The 18043-nt window shown below is 34.0% G+C and overlaps 2 protein-coding genes across 3 annotated transcripts in view; one reads left to right on the top strand and one right to left on the bottom strand.

The window, feature by feature from the left end:
* Positions 1–2895: 2895 nt before the first annotated feature.
* Positions 2896–12956, top strand: LOC105249331 (Y-box factor homolog). 2 transcript variants are annotated; one of them, XM_011254709.3, is made up of 7 exons: positions 2896–3098; positions 5126–5189; positions 8328–8361; positions 8454–8718; positions 8815–9125; positions 10831–10893; positions 11227–12956. In XM_011254709.3, the coding sequence occupies exons 1-7, from the start codon at positions 3038–3040 to the stop codon at positions 11269–11271; spliced, it is 843 nt and encodes a 280-aa protein (XP_011253011.1). In that variant the 5' UTR covers positions 2896–3037; the 3' UTR covers positions 11272–12956. The 2 variants fall into 2 exon arrangements, with proteins under 2 accessions (XP_011253011.1, XP_011253012.1); XM_011254710.3 differs by lacking the exon at positions 10831–10893.
* A 4319-nt stretch (positions 12957–17275) lies between these two features.
* Positions 17276–18043, bottom strand: part of LOC105249329 (SET and MYND domain-containing protein 4) — a 103624-nt gene continuing 102856 nt past the window's right edge. Inside the window, exon 10 of the transcript XR_003123275.1 lies at positions 17276–17891. The gene's annotated coding sequence lies outside the window, so the exon portion shown is untranslated. The remainder of the gene's footprint in view (positions 17892–18043) is intronic.

Consider the following 18043-nt stretch of genomic DNA (forward strand, 5'->3'; position numbering starts at 1 on the left):
AAGTGTCTCTTACCCTGTACATATATAAGTACAATATATACATATATAAGTTCATATATATTTGATGCTTTGTGTCTAATTTAAGCCATTCATCTAAAATTTTTATGTGAAATATCTTTTGATGGAAAAATGAGTAAGGAAAAAATTACATTTTCTTTAATCCTGTATAAAAAAATTCATATTTTTATGATTTCAATTTTTTTATATAAAAGATATAAAATACTAAAATACACACATATACACATATTTATATAATAAATATATCTTTTACATATACTTTATTATATAAATCTATGTGTGTATATCTATATGTTTATTATATAAATAAAAAAATTTTTTCATTTTTATAAAATATTAATTTTTCCACCTAGATATACTCATTTTTCCATATTATTAAATCTATTTGGTGGGAATATGATATCATCATATAATTATATAGATGAAACAACCTGTATATATAGTAGCATATAACATTTTAGTTCAATTTAATCTTTAGAATGACAAACTTTGCAAAAATATGCTTTAATCTTATCCAACAACTGCTGCTTACAGAACTTTGATGTTTCATAATATAATGCAACATCTAATTCGAAAATGCAACATCCAAGTTTATTCATCTGTACAATTGTAATTAATAATACGAATAATGAAATAATGATGTAGACAATTTTTTAAGTCTTAATGGTTTAAACAATTTAGTAAAATTTATCGTTATGTTTTCCTACATTCATATCAATTTACATTTCAAGTTTCATCAATAGATATTACGTTTCTCCTTTATTATATGTATATAACTTATAATTAATATATATATGATAATATCTTATTATTTTTATGTACATTAACATTTACGTGTTTATTGTGTTGTTCCTAGGCATATAATATTTTTTATCCTATAGAAAGCTTTATATCATTACAAGCATATCGAGTATTTCTAAAATAATACAAGTTTTGATTTAAATAATAGAGATTTCGCGTTTACTATAAGCGACACATATCTCTTGCCTTCTTAAATTTTTGTTGTATTATTTGAAATGAGTGAAATTTGTGTGTAAACAAATGTTCTTCCATTTATATGAGAAAAAATCTATATATATAACAATATTTAATTTAAAATTTAACGAATAAAAACGATGTGCACGTCTTGTATGTGATGGAAACTTTTTATATAAAAAAAATTAGAATAAAATATTAATTGTATTTATTATTTATGACAGATTGTCAACAGTTCAATAATAACTATTAATAATAATGTAATATTTATACATGTTTTTATTTCATACCAATGATGTATTTGGATTTCTTATTTCATTGTATTACTACTGCATTTTTAGCTACTCAACATGTACATATTGACGATACGTGTAACGATACATATATTAACGACATGTGTTTTCACACATTAGTTAACGTAAGACAAATAGATTACTGTTACTATATATATATATATATATATATATATATATATATATATATATATATATAGTAAAAACATATAATTATATATAATTGTAAATATATATACCTTTTCTCCACTGTTTTTTTTAAATATTCAAATTGTTAAAATAATTGTAAACTTTAGAAAACTCATAATTAAACATCGGCATTATATTCACTAAAGAAAAAAACCTGACCATGATTCAATCGATACACATTAAATATAATTAAAACTATTATTAATTGCGTTCATTAATAATATAATTAAAACCATTATTAATTTCATTCATTAATACAAGTTTGAGCTAGTTATATTATTAACAATTATAATATGTATATGGAAAATTATATCTTTATTCTCGATATAAGGTATATATTAAAAGGAGCACGTGTTATTAAAGTTTTCTTTAAATTTTTATCGTGCCAAAAAATATTAATTGTTATGTTTATCCTGAATTTTTTCTTTACGAACATGTTGCTATTCTTATTTTATATTTTCAATTTAGATGTTTCGTCTTTATATATTTTCTACTTTCTCTATGTTTAAAAAAAATAGTTAAATCATAAATTCCTCTTTTTATTCTTCTTTCCAAATACTGTTAAAAATAGTAAAAGCATAAATCTCTCTTTTTATTTTTCTCTCCAAATCATTATCTGCGCAGCAGGATATTTGTCTATTGTATTCCTTACCTTTTTCAATTTTTTTTTCTATTGTACGAGAGATTTGAAAATCGTAAAACTCGTGGAACATTACAAAAAATATGTTCTTTTGTTGTAATAAAACCAAATATTTTTATCGTAATGAAACCAAATGCCAAGTGTATGCATTTTTTCTTTGCGAGTATGTTGATAAATGAAGATTCTTTTGTGCTATACATGTTATAAATTTAAATATTTCATCCTTTTTATTTTCTGTATAGTTAAAAAGAATAGTTTTTCAAACTAAACCTTCTTTTCAAATAAACATTTTTCTTTCTCCGGGTCAGGATGCATTCTTTCTATTGTATAAAAGAATTTGAAAAAGATAAAATTCCTTTTATTTAGACTCGGTTGCACCGACGTTATTTTAACTTTAAGGGAAACTTAAATATATGTCTGTCTTTATTTATTTAGAAAGGAAGATAAAGATAGATATATATATATTTAAATCTCGCTTAAAGCTAAAATAACGTTGGTGCAATCGTGCCTTATTCTCTAAGATAAAGAATAACTCAAAGGTCATTTATAGCTTTGAAAATATTCGAAAATTCGTTAAACTGAAAATTGTATACGCTGCATGTGTGAGTGTACATGTATATACGTGGAAAGATCCGACGATGGGGAGCGATGCGCATGCGCGTCGCTCTTCGGCGATTCTCGCCGCTCGTCGAGACTCCTCGTGAAAGCTCGGCGCGCGCGATTGGTCAACGCGGCGGCCGTCCGGTGGGGGACAGCCAATCAGCGGCCGCGTTACACGCTGGGCATGGTGTGTTTACCCGGGTTGCCTGGAGGCACCAGGCACCTCCATTGCGACATCAGATAGGTATTAACATCATTACCAGACAGAAGGAAACATCTAGGTACGGACGTACTCGCGCGTCTCAAATCCACCTTTAACACCATGGGTGAGACCGAGAAGCAGCCGGAACAACCTAAGGCTGTCCAGCAGAAGATGGTCATCGGTGAGTACGAGCTTGCGTTATTATCGCGCCGTTTTCCGCGCCGCGCCGCGCCGATACGCGACGAAAAAATTGCCCGATCGAGGCCGCCGCCGCGCGTTCCTCCGCCCGTAATGGCGTCCACGCTCCTCTCTATACATCCGGAGCCATGTGGCCGGCGCGCGGAAATCGCGCCAAGTTCCTCCTGCGCTCGAGCTCCCCTCGGTCGGACGGCGCCGAGACGACGCGGCCCGGACGTCGTCCATTTTTTTCATCAGCTGATGCTCGCCGCGAATCTTCCCTCTTTCGTGGATTCCTCGTGGAGAGACGGGGACCCTTGGTAAGGGGTCATCGATTTTTGTTCTACGGTCGCGTCCCTTGTTCCGGCGCGTTGCGTCATGTAACCTGAAAAGAAGAGGGAAAAAAAACAGATATCCGGGTGCTGGACTGGAGTCGACGTTGGTCGGGGCTTCTCCGGGAGGCGGGAGATCCATCGGCATGATATCGATCTTTCACTTTCCGCCGGAGTAATCGCGCCGATCCGAAGTGTCCGGCGCCGCGCGCGCTCCACGTTTTCGTTATGTAAGCGCGTCGTAGCCGCGTGCTTTTTGCAGCAGCGAATTACAATTGCGCCTTCGCACTCGGCGGATTCGTCTCGCGTATTCATTCGCTAGTTCATTCGGGTATTCACGTCCGCGTCTCGAAAGGTTTAAATATACACGAGTGCGGCGAGAAATTGTGAAATTCGATGAATAATCCCTTTATTCTCGGAAAAAGGAACGGCAAATAAACGTATCTGAAAGTTAAATTTGATCGAGAGTATTCGAAAATTCGTTCAAATCGAATGATCTCATTGTTTATTTGGAAAAAGTCGTATAAATATATTCCACTTGTCCAGAGTTTTTTATATATAAGAAATATGATATATGAAAGTTTAAAAATATATGTTGCTAAAATATAATTGATACACTTATATTAGAGTTAGTACATATATTACATTGGAAATGTATACTGTTTAGAAGAGATACAAGTCAATTTCAAATCAATATACATCTCGTTAAATGTAATGCTTAATTTCTTAATCGGTTAATTAATTTCTTTATAAATTCTATAAATTTGGTAATGTAATAAAATTGCTCCTATATATATTTTCAGAAGAATTCTGAAGAATTTCGCAGATACAATCGCATTGAAACTATGTTGTGACATTAATTTCGATCTTTGTTTGGGTTATACTGCTTCAAGGTCGTGTGAAACTGTTATTAAGATAGTCTTATCATATTTTCGCCAAGAAGTCGGATTAAGTTATATATGTATATGTGTATATATATATATATATATATATATATATATATATATAATTATAATTAATCTACATTTTTTATTAATCTTTAAATAAATTTGCTTTTAGGTTTCTTAAAATTAAAAAAAAAACTTTTTGAAAGTTGAAAATTTAAAATAGTAAATTTTCAACTTATAAAACGTTTTTTTTTTAATTTTAAAAAACCTAAAAGCAAATTTATTTAAAGATTAATAAAGAATGTAGATTAATTATAATTCTATGCACAAACTACTAGTCCTTTAAGGATTCTTCTTATCACGCTTGAGTATTTAATTTTCTATTTCCCTAATGCATTCCTAGAGATATCAGTCATCAGTTATAAAAACAGTATTTGTCGTTCGATTTCGAACAATGACGTGTTCAAATAAATACGCGATAAGTTTCCGTTAAGCATTAAGTTATTTCCTTCTTCAAGGTTGCTTTCACAGTTTAATAATAATAAGTACAGATGATATCCTCTGACTCGACGTTTTCTTTTTCGTGTTTTGATTATTTGGAATATGTGTAATTTCTCTTATAATTAAATTCCTTTCTTATTTTTGATTTATATTTAATTATTGCAGTATGTGAAAAGCATAATATAATAAATATTTTAAAACTTTAACAAAGAAAAATTATAAATTAAGCGCATTGTACTAAATTTCATTATCAATTTAAATATTTGTCGCATTTGAATTATTTTTTTTGAAACATTTTTCTTCTATTTCAGCGAACAAAGTGACCGGGACCGTAAAATGGTTCAACGTTAAAAGCGGATATGGTTTCATCAACAGGTCAGTAATCATTATTTTATATTTACAACGAGGTTTTTCTTCTCCTTTTTGTTTTTACAATTACATGCCATGCCTGTCATTTTATGCAACGCTACATAAGATAGAGAACACATGTCTATTTGCTTGTGTGGGTGTCTCGTGTAAGGATTAGTCATATACTATTTTAAATTAAACGCTCATTTTGCGCTGCTACTCTCAACGTTGCATATTATCTCTGCTCCACCTTCCATGAAAGTTCTTCTCGAATATACGTCGCATATATCTAATTATTTTTTTTGATGTTGCATTCTCTTATTCACATGTTTATTGAATAAAAAAATTTTCATTACATACATTAAAGAATTTATTACGCATTTACGGAGAATTTAAGAAGGATATTAATTGATCGATATCTGCGATTATTCCTGGGGAAAACTTTCTTACATGTGTTAAATCTATTAGTCGACGAGCACGCTCGTTGCTTCTGTAATAGTATGAGAATCAATAATAATTCTTAATAACTCGACAAATATTTTTTTTTAATGTAAGAAAAAAGACATTTACTTAACAGATAGACTCATTTAATATATTTATCAATTCATTGAAACATCATTTCTTAAACATATTTGCTTTCTTAATGATCAATACATTTCATTATTATCAATCCCTAAAATAATATCAAACGTATTGTACTTTTCTAATTTTCTTATTCCACTAGGAATGTATAAAGCGTAACATGAATCTATATCTGAATTGATTCTTAATTGATCCGTTTTTATTATTTTATATTACGAATGTGTAAAATTAAGAACGTGAGACACTTTGGAAATTAATTGATAACGATTTCAAGAGACGCGGGGGAAATATAGCGGATTTCTAATATTAGGAAAATCGTCTCTCTCTCTCTCTCTCCGCTACAGGTTCTTGCAACCTCGACCTGGCACTCTGCCGTACGGAAAATAGACGTTTCATTCGGCACGTGCACGGGCCGCAGAGTCGGTTTCTCGCTATTTCGAGGTCCCTCTATTCACCTGGCCGAGGGCCAGAAAATTTTCGCGCATGCTCGTAGGCGAGAAGCTGTTTTGCCGCGTATTGTGCACGTGGAACTTTTACAAGTGCGGACAATGGAACCTTGCGTGAGGGCGTTTCGCGATAAGAAAGAATTACATCGAACGAATTCGAATTAAAGAGGAACTCTCGCGTATTTTAGATTCTCTCGGACACACAAAGGGGCGGAAAACAGTTTCGCACAATTGTGTTCAGGTATGAACGCTTACCTGCTTGCACTTGAAAACTCTCGAATGCACTTTCACCGACACTGACGCCAGCGATATCGTAAAATATTAGAAACGACCGTCACGATACAACTATTTACAGATGTAGAACGCTTTCGTCGAACTATCCCAACGATCATCACGTTTTAGTTGGATTTTCAGTTGCTCCGTTGTCTCCTAAAAAATATAAAAATGCTGTAGTCGAGTTCTTTACTTCGATATTATTCTTTATAACAAAGAAAAGCATGACGTATCGAGCCAAGAATTTTTCCTTTTTATTAAAAACTCGTGTATCTTATCTACGGTGAGAATTTAATCTATACATATTTTGGTTTTACAACTTTTTATGTTTCATGTATCTCTCTTACTCATTCAAATTTATTTACAAAAATAATTTTTTTATAAAGATATAAATTTATTAAAATAATTATAAAAAATGTAAAATTGTATTAAATCAAATTAACCGTAATGTGGTTGTGGTGTAATGTTAATCTTAAAATATGTAAGGATAAATTTTGTGATGAATGTCTAACAATAGTTGAAACGAACGTGTTTCATGATTCCTTTCAAAATTATTCAAAAACGTTTCCGGGAGAAATTTGAAAGATAATAAATGAAAATAGAATCTCTCTATATTTCCACAACCGTAACAAGATTCATTGAAAATTAAATAGCCTTTGCCAAGACGACAACGAATCCATTGTTCATTCGTCGTGTTCACCCCGATTTCGATGGACTCGACTACCACAATGGAAGAGCAACGTTCCATCTCGATACCCATTGGATCGTGCTTATTCGGCATCGATCCATGTTCCGAGACGTACATCAAATTTCAACAGTATAGATAATACTTGATATAGATAGATAGATAGATAGACTTGATTGATAGATGTTATTAAAAGATTAAGAAAGTGCAAACTCAATATTTCTCAATATTTAAAATAATGAAATTATAATTAATTAAATAATTATGATTAATTAAATTAAAGTTGTGATTAATTAAATTAATATTAATTAAATTAACATTAATCATATATAATAAGAAAAATTGATTTGGACATGAGAGTATGTATTGCACTTGTCTATCTACAAAAATACATTGTCCCGTAAAGATAAAAATGTATGACATTGTAATTTTTATTTGAAATATCGATTTCTGTTAATTCGGTGATTGAAAAAAAACTTTAAAAATTTTATTTATGATCTTCGCGTTCTTCACACTTGATTCACCTTTTGTTAATCGTGTAACGGAGAGAGGGGGAAAAGAGGGAAGGGAGTGGGTTGTCTAGTTTGTAGCAGCTGGTGTGTATTTGTGTATGAGCTTACGTACTTTTCCCTTGATTGTATGCGCATTGCGGGGTTCGACGACCTTTCAACTCCATGCTTTGCTACGCAGCTTCATGGATTCCGACTATGTCCGTACGCTCGCGAATTGATGCGTGGGACATACATATTCGCGACTCACGCGGTCTGTCATGAATACGCGTGAAACTTTGTTGAGAATGTGATCGAATGTATATATTGTGCTGATACAATTAAATCAAATTTCCATTATATGCCGTGATAGATATATAATAAATAGTAGGACGTAATTATTCCGCTTTTCAACGACTTACTAAAGTCTCTTTTTGTAAGAGATATAAATTGCAAACGCGATGGCAAATTTAAATTTAAAATTGTTTGAAATATAACATTTTCACTATTACAAAATTAATGCTTGGAGATTAGAAAAATAGATTATTTTTATCTACTAAAATTATTGAAAAAAATTAACTGACTTTTGTATAAATATTTCAGATAATTAATCTTAATTTGCATTAAAAATATAATAATATAATAAAATATTGATTGTTTTTAACACATGTTCTCATCTTGATTGTTCCAGGAACGACACCAAGGAAGATGTGTTTGTCCACCAAGTAAGCTTCTCGCTTTTAATACTACTTATGGCATTTTATTTTCAAGATACCGATCAAGATACAGTATCTTAATATTACGTATGTAATTGCAGTCGGCCATAGTGAAAAACAATCCGAGGAAGGCCGTGCGCAGCGTCGGAGACGGCGAGGTCGTGGAATTCGATGTCGTCATCGGCGAAAAGGGTCATGAAGCCGCAAATGTCACCGGTCCAGCAGGTGAAGCGGTTAAGGGCTCACCATATGCGGCGGACAAGCGTCGTGGATACCGCGGTATCCACTGGGTGTACCCAAGACGCGGCAACGGACGACCTCAGAATCGTAGACCACGCGAAGGCCAGGAAGGTGGTTACGATCAAGGTATACGCGGATGTCTTCGTTTTTGGACATTTTCTTTTTTTCTTCTTGTCTTTCAAAAAGTATTGAGAGAATAACTTATCGTTTTGTTTAAATTAGGTGAAGGAAAAAGCGGTGACGATGGAAATCTGACCGAGGGCCAGGCACCGCAACAACAACGTCGCTATAGGTTGCGACGCCATTACGATGGTTATTACCGCGGAGGACGGCGTTCCGGGCCCGCTCCCACGCAAGGAGAAGGCACCGAGGGTAGTGAACAAGTGGAAGGAAACGGAGAGGGTAATATCCCGCCGCGCGGTGGCGGTCGTGGACGCGGTGGTCCGTCACGACGTTACTTCCGCCGTAATTTCCGCGGAGGAAGAGGTGGTGGTCCGGTACGACGTCCTCGCAGTCAGGATGGCCAAGTTAGGGTTAGTATCTCTAACTATCACGATACTACATGTATATAGCTTTTCGTGACATTATTATTGCATATATTATTGGTAACGCGAACAAAAGTATTGAGTTACGCGATTGATTTATTTAAAATTATAAAATGTACGTCTTAAGACATTTAAAAAATTAAGTCTTAAGACATCTAAAAAATTTTTTAAAAAATTAAAAAAAATAAATAAAAGATACGAGAACGGTTTCTCGGAGAAAATATATGTTTGAATTATATTCTTTAGCGATCATTCTTTCTTTATCATCAAAGCATTTCGAGATACTTAAGCTCGGAATTTTAGATGATATATTCCTTATACACCTTTTAACACCTTTAACTATCAATCTATTTAAATGGTTTTGATGTATAATTTCTATTACACTAAACACATTTCACTTAAAGATTCACTGTATCCTCGACTGCTTGCGCCTAAATGATATTGTCTTTTTATCATTTTTTTCCAACAGCACAGTGCTATGTATCATTACACGATAATTGATAAATTTGAACGCGCATTTCAATTTTGTATTTTTGGTATAAATAATGAACCAAGTTTCAAATCTGAACTTGGTTGTTTAAATTTGCACAGTATAGTATCCTTATTATCATAAAAAAATTACTATTTATACAAAAATATTGTGTTTGGCTTAAATGCACTCCTTCACTCCTAGAAATTATGTTTATATATTTAGCAAGGATACATAGATTCCGTAATATCCCTCTCCTTGTGTAATAGACGATGCATTTATTCAAGCACGGAGTATGTGTTCTGCGTTGTTTGTTAACGATTTCCGTTTCACTTTGTGCACTTCGTAAAAATAAAGCAGATATATATTTCAGCCGCCGACAAAATTTCTGTGATCGTCAAAATACTCGGATAGCTGTTATAAAAATTAAATGTAAAAAAAAATTAGGTAACGGACGACACCGAGGCTATTGGCGAGAATGTGGATAATTCGCAAAGAAATCCACGACCACGTTACAGACGACGATTAATACGACGACCACGTGCGACTTCGAGCCAACAGACAAACAGATTAGAAAACTTGCCATCCTCGGGGACAAATCGCAAGTCCCCCAATCCCACTTCTTCCTCCGTGACTTCCCTTCGATCACAAGTCATCGATATTCCTCCTGAATCTTATGATAAATCCACCAAGGTATTTTTCCCTCTTTGTTACTCAAGACAATATCCATTAATAAACATATTTTAACCTCTTTATGGATTCTTTGTGAAAAATAAACTGACGATTTTATGAATTTAACTTACATACATTTGCATATAATTTTATAAAGTACACGTGAAAATACATCTCCATGAAAAAACACTTCGCTTGCTTTAAAATCTACATCATTAACATTATTAATTAATTATTTTCATCTATGTACTACATCTATAAATACAAATTTCTGTAGATCTAATCAATCGATTGCTTATATTTATTTTTCTTTTCTTTGCATTCTCGACAAGACACTTTAAGAATGAATCATAATCAAAAGTTGTACTATCAAATCTTGATATTTGTACGAAATGTTGGAATAATAAATCAGTAGTCACGAGCTTTTATCTTCATTCGACATTACGAAAGCTTTTAATTATGAGTCTCTGAACACGCGCAATCTATCGACGAATACAGAGCCGTAGTGCTTAGCACACACTGTTTGCACGTGTCTTTTTGTACTCTTTTCAGTCGGAGCAGAAGTCGGATGCACCTAAAGATTCAGATGCACCTGCCGTGGCCCCTGCTCCACAGGTAAACGGCGCTTTATATTCTCTTTTCTCGATCTTGCAGGAGCTCATCTCGGTTATCGCAGTTCTTACGCACTTACACTTTGAAGCATTAGGTGTGATCGACAAAGTAGACGTTAAGATTTATTTTCCTTGCGCTATTTCTGGACTTTCTTACTTTTGTTCTCGTTATCTCCCAGAAAGAATTGCATTTTTTTCTTACGCAGCATCATAAAAGACGTACGAAAGCAAAGATATATATTTTTAGCACGCGTTGCATAATTACTGCCATTATAATATATTGTTCTTGCAGCTTTGCTACGTTTGTTTAATGTTCCATGTATCTATATATTTACAGGAGAGCCAACCGGTGCAAAACACCACCACTGAAAGTACCGCTTAACCGAGAGAGAATAACGCGCTACTACCGTAAGAGAGGACACTCCTTTTAATATATAACACCAACACCCGTTATACACACCACAACAATATCAACAACAATAAAACAATTGCAAAAAAAATCCAAAAAAATAAAAAAGAAAAAAAAATATAAGAAATCAACAAACACTACTCCACACTCTCGCAAATTATGATTAAGATATGTATGAAGAAAAAACGAAGAATGTGCGTTGATTAGGGAATGTGCGGAAATCAAATTTCACCTTTTGAGCGAAGTAAAACTTTTGTTTTTTTGTACTTTCGAAATTTTCACGCACAGTGAATAATGTTGAAGAAACGATAGAGATGCGAAGATGAAATTCTTCGCGACTCTAAACGATTCTTTTAAATGATTTAATCAAGGGTAATTAAACCGCGTAATGATTGCAACGTTGTACGACGGTTAATCGAATAAGAATAAGATAAAAACAAAGAGTAAAGCAATTACGGAGTACGGAGCGAGATGAATTCGAGCGCGGGCAAGAGATATAAATATATACATATACTTTGTTTTTTTTGTTTTTTTGTGTATTTCTTGTTTCATACATTACTTCTGATTTTTCTCCGGACGCATTACAAATCGTTTCATGTACGATATTTGAGTTTATTGCTATATTTCCGAGAGTTTTCTTCACTTTTGGCGACTTTTTCATCGAAAGACAAATCGATTGATATTGAACGGAGTACCACTCGAATTTTTGTCCGTCTCGAAATCATTCGTTTATTTTCGGCTTATATATTGAAATTGGTGGACTACCGTATTGCTTTCGCTTTTTTTTGGGCGCAATTTTACCTGGCGTTGGTCGACAAGTGTATAGCACAAGTATACAGTACAACAATTTTGAAGTATGGTTCTCAAAATTATCCCGTATTTACGCCACACGCTTATTGATCGATGCAAAGTAAAATTATGATGATGCGGTTATGTCAATTTTCTTATACTTTATAAGCAATTTATTACACGTAGAAACGATTATTGTAATAGCATTTATCTTGGCCATATTTTTTATAATTGTCAATACTGGCCCCTGGCGGGTCCCGCAGTGTACAATTCATTAACGATTATTGTTGTTTTGACTTTACACATTATTGATTAATCGGGAATTAGGGCGCGTTTCGAGCGAAAGTTTGTGAGGTTCCGCCTACTCAAAAATGCATCCATATCCGATAATGCAAATAGTAATAGGACTAATAAGGAGAATACTGATCAGATAGAAGTATCTACAGCGTGTCATTGAGAAAAACAATTAATTTAGTCGCCCTTTAATGCGTCCAAGCTTGATGTCAGCGATGCTTGCAGCCTGAATGAAAAAGATTCATCTCGTAACATCTCGCAAACTTTCGCGCCATACGATACACCTCGGATACTTTTGTTCTCCTTCCGATTATTGTTTGTATTATCGATATGAATTTTGGAGCAGGAACTTGACGAACTTTCGTGTCCTAATTCGCGATTAATCAGGTAGTGTCTACAGCGTGAGTAAATCGTCCGGTCGTTTCTAAAATTGACATCGGTCGACAATTTGTACCGAGCAAGTCGTTTTTTTATTAAACCATTGAACGTTTGCATAGGGCAATCGACTCGATTTGACTTTTCGAAACAAGAGCCGGGCGTATCACACACATCGGCTCGATTGACGATACGAATAACATGGATTGTCATGAGAGTACAAAGGAGAGAGAGAGAATAAGAGAGAGAGAAAACATACTTTATATAATTTTGCATGAAAATAATTTTTAAAATTTTAGTTTGTAGTATCGTCGACGGATAATAAAAGAAATATACGTCTACCTTCTGTTAAAAAAAAAAAGAACAAAATTATTCTTTATATTTGGTGAAATTTTTTCTTGAATTTTTATTGTGAGTTTCTTGTGAAGTTCTTGTATTTCTATTTCTTTTCCATTTAAAGTCTATATCCAGGTGACACACGAAAGTCTGCGAAATCACGAAGATGCATAAGAAGAGACATCTTTCAAACATCTTCGTGTCGCTTGGGTGTAGCTTATATCATACGATATTATTGTTTCCGTCGTCTGTGCCCGTCGATCAAAAAACGATGAGTATTGCACAAAATATATTCGCGATATAAAAGATGTCGAATATGAATGTATTAGCGTATATAAAATATATACACAGAATATACATATTTTCGCACAAGAAATGTATTAGCGTGCATCTTTTATACACGTCAATGCATTAAGCAAATAGATATTTAAAATCCTTATTCGCGAATATATTTTGCCCCCTAGGCGCCAGCAGAATAATTCCGCCCAAGATATTATCCTATACATCACGATGATCGTTTTTAATTGTTTCACTATCCTATCGTATCTCCCGTCGTTTGTAAAGTAGCTTTGTCAAGCCGCAATCCAAGTGTGTCTTTGTAAAATTGCATAATATCTTTATTTGTGTAGCAAAAATCGGAAAGACGGAAGAATATTGATATTTGAGAAATATGAAACATCCGATTGGTTTAGGGTAAGCGAAGCGGTTTAAGGGTAATAAGATGAAGAGAAATAATGTGTGTGCGTGAGTGTGGTGCCAAGTGGAGAGAGATAAACGCGCGGTTACGTTACGCGGTTTCGTGCGCGTTGTTTACACTTTTACAACTGTTGAAAAAAAAAAAGAAAATAATCGAAGCAAATCGCCCGAGAATGTCGCATCGATGGTCGCCGAAATTCTTTTCATTCGATCCCGTAAGAAAGAACCCAGCGGACGCGAGATTTATCGATCGACGCATACGCGTCCCTCGCGTTTCCCGCTTTTCTATTAAATTGCAATCCGCGTCCGTTGGGACAAAATCCCGGCGACTCTTCGGGCCGCGTTTTGTTTAACGTAATCACCCTCCGTTGTCTAACGTAACCGCGCGTTCCCACGAAAAAAACACGGTAGAAAGAAATAAAACAAAAAAAAAAGAATCCACACAAGAGAGACCGGCCTCTCGAGACACCAGAGAGGCGCGAAACAAACAAAAACTTGAAGCAGCGCGCCGAACGGGCGCGCGATTGTAACTGCAAAAAAAGAACAATGCATGTGTTAACAGTGAATATCAGAGTTAAAGCGATAAAAGTCGTAAAGCCAAAATGAAAGAAACAGAATAACGACGAGAAAAATCCAGCAGTTAAACTTATACGTATAAAAAAAAAAAGAAAAAAAAACGGTACCTAAGACAGTAACCGAGAAAATCTCTCGCACAGTTTGTGCTTCGTCGTTCGGATTATCGCTGTCGTCGAAACATTTTTTTCGGCACAGCCGCCAGTCAATCGCGATCGGTCGTGAAACGGTCATGTGCGTTATATTCGTTGCAAAAGTTGAGAGACGGCTTACGATCGGGCGACACGAAAAGTTGGCGGGGAAAAAATTCGATACGCATCGCGCGCGGTCCATTAGTTTTCGAACGTTCGCGGGGAAAGTAGCGGAATTTTGCACGAGACACACAATCTCCATAAGCCGGTTCTTTGTATGCCGAATACTTTTTCACGATCGGAGACGAATATCGAAATTATTTAACATACGAAGCGTCGGGTCGTATGCAGATTTCTTTCGCGTCCGAATTTTACGAGCCTCCGTAAATGTTTTTGCGAATTAATGGCCGGTATTGCCGCATTTCGCGATTGTCATTGGCACTTTTCGGTTCTCTCCTCTCGTCGGAAAAAAAACTTAACTTATCACCTATCGAGAAAAGATAGTGAGAAATTTATCCTTGCTCAGGGAGAATTTTCGGGAAAGAAGGGAAGCTGTGACACCTCCCTTTTTTCGCTCGAAATTCCCGTCGTGCATTCGCATTGTATGTCTATCAAGGAAAATAATCGCAATAAAAAAAAAAGAGTATCACGTCGCGACAGTCAATTAGATCCGATTCGGGTTTCACGCGAGTAAAGGCGATACTCGAATTATATATATGGCGATGTGAACGAAAAATAGAGAAGGTAAAAACAGGGGAAAAAGAACCGAAATCCCGATCGAGGAGACGTTCAACTTTCGAGAGACAAAGAAAAAAAACGAAGAGAAAATCTATCAAAAGACCTCGACGAACACCGGACACGACGACGTCGTCGTCGTCGTCCGAGCGTGTCCCGAGTATAACAGTCGTCCGTCGACTGCCCTTCCTCTACACACAATGAATTTTGTACCGAAACGTGAAGCTCTAAATGCTAATTTCATACACGGAATTTAATTTTTTCACGAGAAACATGTGCATTATAAAAAATAAATCTACCAAAAAAATTGCAAAAGTTAATGAAACCAAATATGCGTTTTATCTCGCTCCCTTGTTTACTCCCCATGTTGTCTCCTATTGAATATCGTCTGTGTAAACAAAACAAAAATTTAGAGAGTAATCCAATATTATATAAATATTAACGAAGAATTCTTAATTTTATTTAATAACGATTACGATTGATTAAGTTGAATAAAATGAAAATATCAACTGATGAAAGAAATATAATTTTAAATTAAATTAATAGTTGAAATATGTGTAAATATTTTGATAAAATTTATTCATTTATTATTCCGTATTAATTTATCTTTTTATAAAAATCCGACATTTGCAGAATACTTTACATAGAACGGCATGATCTGAATATTGTAAATTTGCTAAACCGAATATGAATTGAATATTTAATCTTTGTTATTTATTAATATATATTGTAAATATTTATTGTTCCGTTTAGAATAGGAATTTTCGAGGTAATGAATTTGGCGAGTCTCCTCTCGATGAACTTATACGTACATACATTTTGTGTACGCATAATTTCACGCGACGAAGTTGATCGGAGCTGAGAGAGAAGTTATAGGTATAATGCATTCCCGTCATGGAGAATTTCCAATAATACCGGCATTACGGCAGCACTTAATCACCTTTCGCGGGGTATATAAATTAATTTTCCATCCTGGCGTTAATCTCTCGTACAGCAACGATCAGCAATAACTATAGCTGGCACCATAATTGACACAACGGATTCGGCTCTGATATTACAGATTCATTATTATGAATCATAAATTACACAGGTCGCACATCGAATGATATTCGAATATAATTTAACGTGATACGTTTAAATTTTTATTTCTCTGCAGCGAAATGCATTACCTGGAGAGATACGCTGCTTTTGATATCGAAATCTGCTTTTAAACTTGCACACAGAAACTTTTCACTGAATTTACAAGTTTTCTCCAGGAAATCTTTATCTCGATATTCAGGATACGCCAAAAATGCTTAATTTTGAAAACTGATGCTGGGTAATTCAAATTTTCTGCTAAATAAAAAGATATGTTTCTCTTATTAATCGTCGAAAAAATATAAAAATTAAACAACCTATATTTCTGTACGTTGCTATTTTAAAATTCATTTTCATATGTAAATAAAAAATACATATTAATCTGATCAAGTTATCGGTGAATAAACTAAAAAAAAAAATAAAACGTTAATATAGAGTTAACGTTTATAGTTTGCAGAGAGAGGGAATATAAATATCAATAGCATCGAACCATATTTGAAAACAACGTACACTCGATATAATATTTTATATTTATATTTTATACGTGAAAATATATATACAAAAAGAATTTCAAGATTGAAAATCGCTAGAGCGCATTTAGCGTATTTTCGGTGCACTTTCGGAAATAACGGCTTAACATGCCGTTATAAGGCAGCTAACACAATTGTCGCTAACACATTTCTCTTCTGTGTCAAACGTTGAAAGAGGGTTAACGGGTTGTGTCGGATTTGAAACCCTTTAATCCGAATATATATTATACAATACGTGAGCACGCAACCACTATATAAATCCGGCAGTTTGTATGCATTTTTGCCACATGCGATGGTAAATATACTAGTATATCACGCGAAAGCATCGTCTGTATATTTCAAACGGGAAAAAAACCATTATTTTATTTCTTTCATCTCAAAGAAAAAACCATTATTTATTTTTATAATTTTTCTTTTCTTAGTTTATTATAATTTCAACAATCTCTTATTTAATTTATTGTATCATTTTATACAATTGTTTAAATGGCGTGACAAGATACCTAAACAGACATTAAGATTGGCAAAATTCCATGCTTTTCGTAAACGAGGATGAGAACGAGGATGAGACGTAGGAGAAAATCGTGTTCGACTTATAAAGAATCTCTCGATCGTATGTTTTCACAGACAGAGATACGATACATCGTGCACATATACATACATACACAGTGAAAGCAATCAAGAGAGATCTCGGATGAACCGATTGATTGCCTGTGCTCTGTGTGCAGGCGAAATTAAAAAAGTTGACTTTCAGGTCGACGCCTCAGTAAACGCCTCGGCCTCTAATTTCCCGATATCGATACCTAACTTGCGCACAGCAGATTCGCGCTCGCAATATTATTTATCATCATTTATTTCTTGTGTATATCATGATATTAGTCGGCCAAAGATAGAACGATGTATGTACGTGCAAATTATAGGACGCTGCGGGCAACATCTTTTTGTTCTATTTTCCCGCAGAGAGTTTTATTGAGTTACTTAGGACCGATCTCCATTTTATAAAGGTAATAAGGATAACGTTTCTCTTGCGTTTCTCAAATTTGATCACAATGGTTGTAATCTGAAAAAACCAATCAAGGATCAAATATTATGTATATATAACTGTTTTGATTAGTTATATTAAAAAAAAATAAAATATTGCTAAATTTGATTAATTTTGATATTTTCAGTAAAATATCATTATTTCAACTTTTTAAAGTCAATCAACAAAAT

The sequence above is a fragment of the Camponotus floridanus genome, unplaced genomic scaffold (genome assembly GCF_003227725.1).
Source record: "Camponotus floridanus strain SB8 unplaced genomic scaffold, Cflo_v7.5 scaffold45, whole genome shotgun sequence".
Taxonomy (NCBI): Eukaryota; Metazoa; Arthropoda; class Insecta; order Hymenoptera; family Formicidae; genus Camponotus; species Camponotus floridanus.

Excerpts from the sequence above, each read along its gene's own strand:
- LOC105249331 (XM_011254709.3), top strand. The coding sequence starts at position 3,038 with ATGGGTGAGACCGAGAAGCAGCCGGAACAACCTAAGGCTGTCCAGCAG. Across the intron at positions 5,190-8,327 it reads GGATATGGTTTCATCAACAG|GAACGACACCAAGGAAGATG; the intron begins GTCAGTAATCAT and ends TGATTGTTCCAG. Across the intron at positions 9,126-10,830 it reads GTCAGGATGGCCAAGTTAGG|TCGGAGCAGAAGTCGGATGC; the intron begins GTTAGTATCTCT and ends TACTCTTTTCAG.